Source organism: Crocuta crocuta, unplaced genomic scaffold (genome assembly GCF_008692635.1).
Source record: "Crocuta crocuta isolate KB4526 unplaced genomic scaffold, BGI_CrCroc_1.0 scaffold241, whole genome shotgun sequence".
NCBI classification, from domain to species: Eukaryota; Metazoa; Chordata; class Mammalia; order Carnivora; family Hyaenidae; genus Crocuta; species Crocuta crocuta.
The window spans coordinates 520,953-532,466 of record NW_027527807.1 but is presented as its reverse complement, the minus strand read 5'-3'; the positions used below and the strand labels follow the sequence as shown (position 1 = coordinate 532,466).

Sequence of the window (11,514 nt, the reverse complement as noted above, 5' to 3'; positions counted from 1 at the left end):
ATGCCAGACAAGGAAATCATCATTTCCCACTCAGCGGGTAGAATAAAATGACTCTCTTGGCCTTCGGGGTAGCTTATAGTGTCAGAAACAAAATACAGAAACCAAGCACGACACACACTATTACAGGTCATTAACCTCTCCTCGAGCAGCCAGTTAAGTGTGTAGGTTTTTCAGACCAAATTAATATTATGACATTTGCATCAAATGAATGTTCTTCTTCTACTTTCAGCGCTTGACGTCACCATCTCTAAACAGCACCATTTTCACGACTGAGGGAGAACCTGAATATGCACACTTTACACGTGGGCAGCCTCAAACAATGGGGCGTCTGAGAAGGAAGGAAGGAGAGGCAGAAGACCGCCCTCAACACTTCCTACTGAATGGCGGTGACGGGAAAATAGACCCAGAGTCACTTACCAATAAAACAGTGAACAGCTCGCGAACATACACCCTCTCTGTCTGTATCAGCTCGTTCAGGACGTGGCTAAAGAGAAAAGACAATCCGTATCAGTTATTCTGTTGCCTGAGAATTGTACTGTCATCTTTCAGTCACTACCATTACAAACTGTCTAAGGTAAAAACTGTTAATGCCTAGGAACTACCAATGGTTTTGGCTCTATCATCAAAATATAAAGTTAATAGTATAGTTTTGAGAATAAGGATCACCCACAAGATGCTCTGAACTATATATAACACAGGGGCACACACCTGGGTGGCTCGGTTGACTAAGCATCTGATTTCAGCTCAGGTAATAATCTCGCAGTTTGTGAGTTTGAGCCCCTCATTGGGCTCTGTACTGACAGCTCAGAGCCTGGAGCCTGCTTTGGATTCTGTGTCTCCCTCTCTGTCCCTCCTCCTCCCTCCCTCCCTCTCTCTCTCTCTCTCTTAAAGATAAACAAACATTAAAAAATTTAAAAGTAAATAAAAATAAAATATATTTTAAACAAAGAAATGGGAGTCAGGACTTATTTTTCAAATGAAAAAAAAGTGCACTTTATTTCTATCTCACTAAGCTTAAGAATCAATTTATTAAAAACTCAAAAATCTATTCCTAAAAATTTGGTAAACTTTTNTGTCTCCTTCCCTCTCTGACCCTCCCCTGCTCACGCTATCTCTCTCTCTTTCAGAAATAAATAAAAAAACATTTAAAAAATATATTTAAAAAATGCAGAAAGATACAACGAAGACAACAGTCCATCACCAGATTCGTGTAACAGGATAACATGGTGGCAAATAAAACCCCCTCAAGTGGGTTGGTAGCTTCTCTTGCAAAACATGTATTTACGTCAGGGATCCCCCTGCAAGGTCGACACTGTAGTCTGTCCGACTCGACGATATCCTGTGCCGTCCAGTAATGTGCCATGAAATTAGTGTACTGACTTTTTAAAGAAAGGTTTTATTTATTTCTGAGAGAGAATGGAAGCAGTGGAGGTGAAAAGAGAGCGGGGGACAGAGCATCCCAAGCAGGCTCTGCGCTGACAGCAGAGCCCAGTGTGGGGCTCAAACTCATGACCTGAGCCGAGGTCGGCCCCTCAACTGACTGAGCCACCCAGGCGCCCCAATTACTGATTTTTTTATTCAAATGAATGTAAATGATAATTTGGGGTGGGGGGGGTTGACATGTGTCAATGAAGAAAATAAACCCATGTGTCAGCTGTTCTACACTTGGTAGTGTGCAAGGGATTAAAAAAAGCCTCAAGGGGGTGGGTGGTTTCTTCTTGATGACAGAGCGCTAGAAGATGCTTGGTGTCGGTCTGTACAGATCAGAAGAAGCCCCCCACCAGCTGCGTGGAAAAGGGGGTCCCGCATGGCAGGTACGCTGCTCCCCTCGCATGCCCTGCTACGTTGGCATCCCGTCCGGCGTGAACTATCAGCACACGGACACAGCTCATCTCCCTAAATGCTACAGACAAGCAGACGGTCCCAAACACTGGATCGTGTACTGATCCTCCAACGTGCGACAGGCCCTTGTGGCAAAGCTGCATTTTCAAGAGAAAGCCTTTGGGAGAACGGGCAGGAAAGCTGTCACCCGTGCCCCTCTGTTTTCTTCCTTGAGAGCTAGGTCTCAGAGCTGGAACGAGACCAGGCTAAATCCATGGAGTTCTCTCCAGGGTCCCCAAACACAGAGTCAAATAAGGACGGGGCAGCAAAGATGGGGCCACGGACTCTTCCTCAACCTCATCCCTCCTGGGACGTGAAATGACTCATCCAAGACGTCATACAGCTTAACAATGACAGACCCAGATCCCCTGTCCTTCCCACTAAGTTATCAGAGGCAACTTGGAAGACAGGAATAGACCCACTGGCAGCCTCGATCAAGTTTTGAGGCTGTCACTTTATTTAAAAAAAATTTTTTGTCTTTTTTTTTTAGAGAGGGGGGGAGAGAGAGAGAATCCCAAACAGGCTCCACACTCAGCATAGAGTCCAACACAGTGCTCGATCCCAAAACCCTGGGATCATGACCTGAGCCGAAATTAAGAGTCAGACGTTCAACTGACTAAGCCACCCAGGCAACCCAACATCCTTTTTAAAATTCAATTCCTGGGGCCCCTGGGTGTCTCAGTCACTTGAGTGTCCAACTTCAGCTCAGGTCCTGATCTCCTGGTCCGTGAGTTCGAGCCCCACATCAGGCTCTGTGCTGACAGCTGAGAGCCTAGAGACTGTTTCGGAATCTGTCTCTCTCTCTCTCTCTCTCTCTGCTCCTCCTCTGCTCATGCTATCTCTCTCTCTCAAAAATAAATAAACATTAACAAAATAATAAATAAATAAGTAAAATTTATTTCCTCACTCTCCAATACAGGTACCCATTTAACATCTACCTTTGCCTTTCTTTTATTTTTACATTTTTACGCATTAACATTTATCTGAATATCTCCACACAACTCTAGGATATAAAATTTTAAAGGTGAATATTCTTTTGTTTTAATTGTTTTTAATGTTTATTTACTTTTGAGAGACAGACAAAGAGACAGAGCACGTGGTGGGGAGGGGCAAAGAGAGGGGGAGACACAGAATCTGAAGCAGACTCCAGGCTCTGAGCTGTCGGCACAGAGCCTGACATGGGACCCGCTCACAAACCGCAAGATCAAGACCTGAGCCGAAGTCAGACGCTTCACCAAGTGAGCCACCCAGGTGCCCCCGAAAAGGTGAACATTCTTGTGTCTCGAATAGGAACATTATAAAAGTGAGAATACTCTTTTTAACATCTCTAAAACAACACAGTATATCTACAGAATCCTTGTAGTTTTTGAAACTCTGTCCCATTCCCTATCGTCTCTTTTACAAGAGAGGAGATGAAGATTCTAGAAAATTCTGGTTAATTTTCAAATCACACACACAGAGCATCGGTTAGTTAGGCCTTACTCCTAGGATTTCAGACACCTCATCTTGTGCTCTTTGCATCACACCTAACAGAACATCATTTTGTGATTTCAAAACCCAAGCACATTCGCCTTCAACACTGAATCAGAGATTCCTACTGGTAGATGTGTATAGGAGTGTATGTCAATAAAGAAACGATACTTCTGCAAAATATCCAAGCTATTGTCGTTGTCCAAACTGGAGGAGTGACTGGAATTTCTCTGGTCCCGACAATCATGCACCACTTCAATCTGAAATGATGAAAATAAAACTTAAATTAGCATTTATGTAGGTATAGTTCCTCTTGAAGTTAATCAAGTTCAAACTAAAATTTCTCTACGTCCTAACTATGTAGATGACTTGAAAAATAACACTAGGATTCTGTTTTTCAGGTTTAACTTTGATATGTACTGGTAAAATAACTCAGGTGCCAAGGACAGAGTTAAGATGCTAATTAGAATTTAATTTACACATAATTTATAAAAAGTTGAATTTCCAGATAGCTGAAGTTTATTCATTGAAGGAAAAAACCCAGCTTTTTAACCTTAATGACTTTTAATGGAAACCTTTCTAGGAAATATTACATGAATCCTTGAGTCCTTTAACCAAGGCTACACAACATCGACTATCTTTCCAATGATCAAGTGGTATCATCAGGAACATGAATGATATGATCAAACCTAACGATACATGCCGGGGCTAAGAACCTGTGGGTATCTTTCTATTCTTCCTTAAAATGGCTGTAACCTGTTTATCTCTGTCTCTGCTCTCTGCCACATGTCAGTTTTTGCTACAAGTGATTTCCCTGATCCTAAACCATGGTCTTATTTTGAAGACTCTACATGACTTGGAAGGGCCTACTGAGTCAACCACAGGAGATGCGTGATGGTTGGTTGTTCTTTGGAAGCATTAGAAGTATCTTCTGGGGGATTTTGGCTGCACTGGACTTTTGAGTTTACAAAATCTCTGAACTCCAAGTAAATGTAGCATTACTTTGTTAACAATTAAAACCCAAAACAAAGTACAAGATCTATCAGCTAAAAAGCGTTTCCACAAAATATGACAAATACCTGTGGAAAGGAGCAAACATTTATCAATTACTTCCTATATGCTCCTCTATATTGTGCATATATTGTAGCTAAGCCCCGCCCCCAGCAATTTACCAAGCTCTGGCATACTTATCCTCATTTTACATATGGGAAAACTGAGGCTCAGAGCTTCAGCAACAGGGCCAAGGTCACACACCTAATAAGTGATGAAACAGAGTCAAGCCTGTGATGTGCCATCATTTTGCTCCCTCTTGAAAACTATGCTTTGATTTACTCTATCTGAATGTATTAACTATTATCATTTTAATGCACTAAGACTGAAAATACTGCATACTTCACTCATCAGATAGGTATGCACCGTTTACTCCTAACAGGTTCCTGAAATACCAAGGCTGGAAAGTTTTGAAACATAACTTTATACTTCTAAATGGCCTAAGGATTGTGCAAAAGGACTCGAATTGGAAGAATGTGTGCATTTTGGAACTGGGTTCACCAGCTAGAAATCTCACCACGAAAATGTACAGAGCCACAGCCTCCTATTTACTCCCTGAGATACCCAAATAAATAAATCCAGAGAGGCATGTTAAGGTGTCACGAGTGGAAAGTGGAGCCGAAAGACACAGACGATGATGGAATCTAGCATTCGGCCTGTTTCTTTCTTGAAAACACAAGTTGTGGCCGCACAGCTTGATAACCAGGCATCGTCTATGAGTATAGACCATTCACTAGCCTAATAATGGTATTCGACACTTAGAACACTACCGTATACCATGCATTATTCGAAATAGTTCCCAAATATAATTTCACTTTTACGCTAACTCTATGATGAGGGTGTTCTATTATTATCCCCATTTTATAGATAAAGACATGGAGTTCCAGAGAATTTACCCAAGGTGATACAGCCAGGGATCGACGGAGTTGGGAGGAAAATGCAGGTAGTCTCTACAACTGCTTGATAATCTGTATCACCGCTATAGTGCCCCTCGGAGACAGATGCTCTTGTCCTTATTGACCATCAAGAAGACACAAGGAAAATGTGAGGCCCTGCAGTTACGATGAGGCTACTCTCTGCAGAAACCAGAATCTCATGGATAAGCGAGAAGGAATCGTGTCTCTACCATGAAATGAATGGATGTGTGTTTTTTGAGCCCAAAGTATGGACCATTAGAACCTGCCCTCTGTCCATGTTTCACACATACGGGGATGCAATCAGTTATGAAGGAACTCTTTTGTAGAAAGGTGCAATACTTATTTAAGTTTATTGAGTGGCTCATAGATGTTTTACAGAAATTAATTCTGAACTTGAGCCAAGACTTAAGAAACTGCTCATACACAATAAAACAGCAGCAGCTTTTTCTTTCAGATTAAAGAGGCCTTTGAACGCACGATATGGGTTCAGTGGATTAAAAATATGGCCTCCGTACCGATTCCACAACTACAGCAATAAAGCCAATTTTGACTTAATTAATGATATTTACTTTTAGGTTGCTCTGATTTTGTCTCCAGCTCTTCTTCCCTGGTAGAAAAATATGAAAGAAGTATTTCAAACCAGAATTAAAATCAATGCTTTTAATGAAAATACATGAATGTTCGTGAAATAACTAGAAACATGAATATTCCCACATATTTAGTATTTTTAGTAGCATTTTAGTAGTAGTCCCACAATATTAGTATTTTTAAATCACATTATATGAAACAGTTGACTGGTTCGATTTATCTATAGGATTTCAACTTCTCATGGAGCATCACCTGGCTATATATTCACCCATTCTTTGGCTCATCAAACATTCACTTGATTGTCAAGTGACTATGAAGTTAAGAGTTAGTATTCGTAATTATGTGCAGACTTAGTGTTCATTTTGACACGTAAGCATTTAATCAGATTGTAGCTTACTATCAAAAAGAGCTCTGAACAAAATTCTAAATTGAACTAATACCTATAGCGTGTAACATTTATTTGGCACTTACTGCATGCCAGGCACTGTTCTAAGCCCTATGCAGCCATTTTGTTTTTTAATCCTCCAGTCAACCCTAACAGACAAGGACTATTTCTATCTCCACTTTATAGATAAGTATGGTTAGTATCTTGTCCAGGAGGCAGAGGTGGTATTCAAATGTGCACAATCCACTGTAAGAATATGTGCTTCTAACTACATAAACCAACAATTCTGAAGCACAGCAAGATGCTAAAACAAAACAACTTCCTCAAAACCCAAGCTTTAATCTTTCTGTTCTTCCTGTTTAATCTCTCCTTCTCTTTCTTCTTTTTAAACACATTAGAAGGAAAGTCCTCTGTATTTTTTTAAGTTCCTTCATTTGTTTTTAGTAATCCCTACCCTCAACGTGGGGCTCGAACTTCCGAGCAGAGATCAAGAGTCGTATGCTCTTCCAACTGAGCCAGCCAGGCACCTCCCCGTCTTTTCTTTCTGTCCTGTATACGATGGGTAAGCCTCTACATTATTAAGCCAGGAGTCCAAATGTCCCTACCAAGCCCAAGGCATGGTCCAAGTCCAAGACTAGGTTGTTATTTTCAGCATTATTTGCAGTGCTGCTAAAAAGGTCTCCACCCACACAGGCTTCAAGGATGTCTTCTCTCCATGGAATATACTTTTTGTCCTTTCCTCCTTGGCGAGAACCACTGCAAGGCAACTTCAGGGAAAGGCTGTGCTGTTTTGGTCCCTAAATTTTATACTGCACTCCCATCATTTAAAAATATATTTTAGGGGCTGGCTCAGTTAATAGAGCACATGACTCTTGATTTTATGGTTGTGAGTTCAAGCCCCATGTTGAGCCTGGAACCTACTTAAAAGATGTAGATGTAGATGTAGAATGACTATGCTGTACACCTGAAACTAAAGTAACATTGTGTGTCAACTACACTCAAATTTAAAAATTTAAAAATACGTATCTTTTACATACAAGTTTTACATTTATAGCGTCATACACATCGCTATATAAGGTAGACTTAGTGGCACTTACCACATAAAACCAACTTCTCAATAAATACTGATGTCTACCACTTAAAAGACACCTGATACACAGAGATCCGAACTCATTTATAAAGGTAGCTTAGGGAGCCTTACTAATGAGGTTCACTAATTGATTCTTTGCAACTACGTTAGGAGATGAAACAGGAATGTACACAAAACTCACGAGGAATGCATCGTTTTCTGAAAAGCAAGGTAGACAAGTTCATTCTTTCAACAACGTAAATATAGTATACATAAAATCATGGGCCGCCTATACCACGTGCCAGGCTCTGTGTTTGGTGCTGGGGACACAATGAACTGTGCGCACAGTCCCTGTCCCTACACAGTTTACAGTCTAACACAAGAGACAGAAAAGAGGCAGTTACACAAAAGCTGCGAAGACACAAAGTGGGGCTTGTTACCCCACGGCACGAACACTTCACCGAACTGGGTGCGGGGGAGGCAGCGAGGCAGGAAAGAGAAGCTTACCTGAAGGAAGTGGACTAGAGACAGGAAATCTGTTGGAAGGATCGGAGCTAGCAAAGGGGAAAGGGAGAGGGAAGGAAAATAGCATCCCAGAGAGAGAACAGCATTGTAAAGTCCAACAGGCAAGTCAGGTAGAGGCATCTGGAAGGCAGGGAGACAGCCGCGGTCGTCAAGGCAACAGAGGTTAGCTTGGATTAAGGATGCGGCAGAGAGGGCTACCAGCGGGNTTCAAGGTGGGGCACAGGGGGAAGCCAGCATCCTAGGCTTCGGCGACGGGGTGGGGTGGGGGGAGATCACAGCGCTATTCGCCGAGATGACGAACACAGGGAGAGAAGGTTTACGGGAGAGCCTGTTGGGTTGAGGTATGCCAAGTCTGAGTTGCCTATAGGAAATTCAAGGTGAACTGCAAACGCAAGTCTGAAGCTTATGAGAAAGACGCAGACTAGAGCTACAGATTTAGGAGCTCAAACCACATTCTGCCCCTCACAAGTTCTTCGCTAACTTGCACCCTCTGTATTAAATATTAATTCAACAAACATTTATCGCATCCTGCTAGGTGTCAGCACTGTGCTAGGTAGAGGGTTCTGTTTGATTCAGATTAATAGAAATAAACAAACGAAAACAAACCAAACAAAAAAAAAAACCAGTTTGACTCACTGTATGAACAACTAACACGATTTGACCAAATCTTGTATGTTTGGCTTAGCAATTAAAAGCCTTAAAGAATTATTTGGAGCTGGATATTATAATCCCTATTACTCACAGAGCAATGACATAAAATACACAATGCCTGCAGCATAAATAATGCTTTGATTTAATTTAGAAACCAAGAAAAATCATGGGTAAAATCACTTATCCATCCATCCATATCATTTATTCAGTAAGCTGCCTTCTTCCTCAGAAATACATTAGGCAATCTTAAGTTGAAGCCGATCCAAGCTACTCCCAACAGACAGCCGTGCTGTGGATGAAACCAATCTCTAAAATGGAAGCAAGGTTGATTGAACATTGCCAATTGGTTTCCTTTGTTTCTTTTTACGAGTAGTCATTTGATGAAATTGAGTTTAGACGCATAATCTACTTTTCACACAGTCCTGGCCAAGGCAAGTTGAATGTTACAAGAATAATGGATGCGTCTTATGAAAAAAGGGAGAAAGTTAATCACAGGCAAAACTCAAGAATAAGCTGCTGCCGGGTTTAGGTGGCAAACTGGTTTTTCACGTGTACACAAACTCAGAAAATGTACCGAAGTAATAAAGATGGGTACCTTTTGAAAAAAGTTTACATGCTTGAAAGAAAGAGTATCCAACTCCCACTGCAGAAAAAAAAAGTGTAATGCCATTAAATGAGAATATCAGAAAGAAAAAATAAACAAAATGCACTTTTAGTGACTAAGGCCTTCAAGTGGGTCTCGGACAGTCGCTTAGAAACCCTGCTCCTCAGCCCAGGGAAGCCCTTCTGGAACCTTCAGAGGGGCTGAGCTTAGAGAGGGCTACAGAGCAAGAAACCGTAGTAGGAAGGAAGGGATGGTCTAGTTTCGGGAGTACTTCTCTTTGTCTTCACAACAACCTTTTGAAGGCAGCAGGCATTATTGTTCCCATTTTACATATAAGGAAACTGAGGCTAAAGAAGGTTCAGGGAACTGCCCGAGGTCACGCAGCCAGTAAACAGAGCCCTAAATCTAACTGAGGTCTGTCTTCTGCTACGGAATATCAACTTACTCTATTTTTATTCTCCTAGCGGTTCATACTTATGTCCTTATTGGTTTTTTGGGAGGTTTTGTTTTTGTTTTGTTTTTGCCCAGTATCTTCTTAGTCAACGTTATTCATTTATGGCACTGTTCTTAGTTTCACTTGTGAGTATATTTTTATTTTTAATAAGTATTAACTCCGTGGCTTTCATCGTCTTAGCTTAGTTACGTGCCTACACCACCTCTTTCTCGTATGACCGGTGCTGGGACTGACCTGGGTTTTAAACTCCTTCAAACTTTCTCTGAATTTCATACACATATTAACAAAGTCTCTGATCCTCTCAGACCAGACAGATCAAGCTTAGATCCATGTTCACCCATTCGACTAACTCAGGGCCCCAAAGGCCAAATTATTCTCCCCCAAGAGGCCTGCCCGGGTCCCAGAGGCTACACAAGGGAAACTCTGGGCAATCGAATCATCTTACTTCCAGACTAGTTCAACACCACAGTCAGGATAAGTATTTTATCCCATAGAATGTAGAGAGGAAATGGATATTACATGGTTAAAACGAGCCTACAAATACTAAAACAAGAGCATGGACTCTAACAGTTCATTTCTAGCAGAATCATTCTATCTACTTGCACTTAGAAAAGGCAATCCATTCTATTATCTGAGCCATTCACTTACTAGTTTGATGCTCGTAAAATGTTCACACTCATTGAAAGGTTGGGCTATTCAGTCTACATTTTCATCATTCTGTACTACACTATATTACTATGTCTTCCTATTGTACGCTAATCTCAACCATGACACCCCCCCTGTGCCGCGGAGTTTAAACACGACCAAAGATGCTTACATAAACTTTCCACTTATCAGGACTGAAAAATGAATTCAGTATTTACATCAAGAGTAACAAATGACAGCAGGAAAGGAAGGGGTTTAAAAAGTGAATGCGAGATACTTTACCATGTTTAGGTGAAAAAAATGGCACTCTGGATCCGATCAGATCGTCCGAAGCAGGTACCACAAACTGGATTGGCTTTGCACGCTTATCTGTTAGGTTCCTGAACCCAGCTTGCTGGTTCTCAAATATGCTCCGAATGTTTTCAAGCTTGAGCTGGACCGTCTGCATTTGCACCTGAGGGTCGCATAAGAATTCTATGAAGTATTTTCTGAACTAGGCTCATTAAAAACCTTATTACATTTCTCAGACCCAGCCAGTCAAACAAATTAGAGTTCAAAATCTAACTAGAGAGAAATTAGGAGCGTAATAGAAAACGGATGAATGCAAGGTCTTCATGTGGTTATAACACCTGAAGTTCTCAACCAAAACAGCGTGAAACAGAAACGTATTGGGGTGCCTGGGGGGGGGCTCAGTCAGTGAAGCGTCCAACTCTGGATTCAACTCAGGTCATGATCTCACGGTTCGTGAGATGATTGAGCCCCGTGTTGGGCTCTATGCTGACAGCACAGAGCTTGCTTGGGATTCTCTCTCCCTGTTTCTCTGCCCCTCTCCTGTTTGCGCTCGCTTTCTCTCTCTCAAAATTAAATAATTAAACTTTAAAAAGTTAAAAAAAATTTTCGATTGAAAATAGAGTCAACTATACATTTTGGCAACAAATGGCATCACAAAAGCTCAGAACTACAGTGTGGTGATGGTTCATAATGTCTCCAACCGGGGGTGCTGAGCTAACCCACAGGTCTCGAAATCGTTAATACCAACATCTGCTGGCACGCCTTCCCCCGAGAAGCCCCAGAGCATTTCTTTTATCCCCGCATTCTCAAACTGAGTAGGAGGTCAGATCTGTGTCTGCAAAGCACCCGGTGGTGGTCACAGCAGCAGAAAGACAAGACATTTGGAGTAGAACTCTCTCGACACGGGCCCAAGGGCTCTCCTGGGACAGCTTTGGCCCCATGCCCATGAATGTGCAAAATGACGAGCGTGAGAGCTCCTACTAC

The 11,514-nt window shown here is 41.7% G+C and overlaps 1 protein-coding gene across 1 annotated transcript in view; it reads right to left on the bottom strand.

Annotated features, from left to right (window-relative positions):
* Window positions 1-11,514, bottom strand: part of MCF2 (MCF.2 cell line derived transforming sequence) — a 101,986-nt gene that overhangs the window by 34,430 nt on the left and 56,042 nt on the right. Inside the window, exons 18-22 of the mRNA XM_077773891.1 lie at window positions 10,522-10,693; window positions 9,132-9,179; window positions 5,888-5,925; window positions 3,523-3,611; window positions 418-484 (exon numbers count right to left, since the gene is read on the bottom strand). Of these exons, the coding sequence (XP_077630017.1) occupies window positions 418-484; window positions 3,523-3,611; window positions 5,888-5,925; window positions 9,132-9,179; window positions 10,522-10,693 (414 nt within the window). The remainder of the gene's footprint in view (window positions 1-417; window positions 485-3,522; window positions 3,612-5,887; window positions 5,926-9,131; window positions 9,180-10,521; window positions 10,694-11,514) is intronic.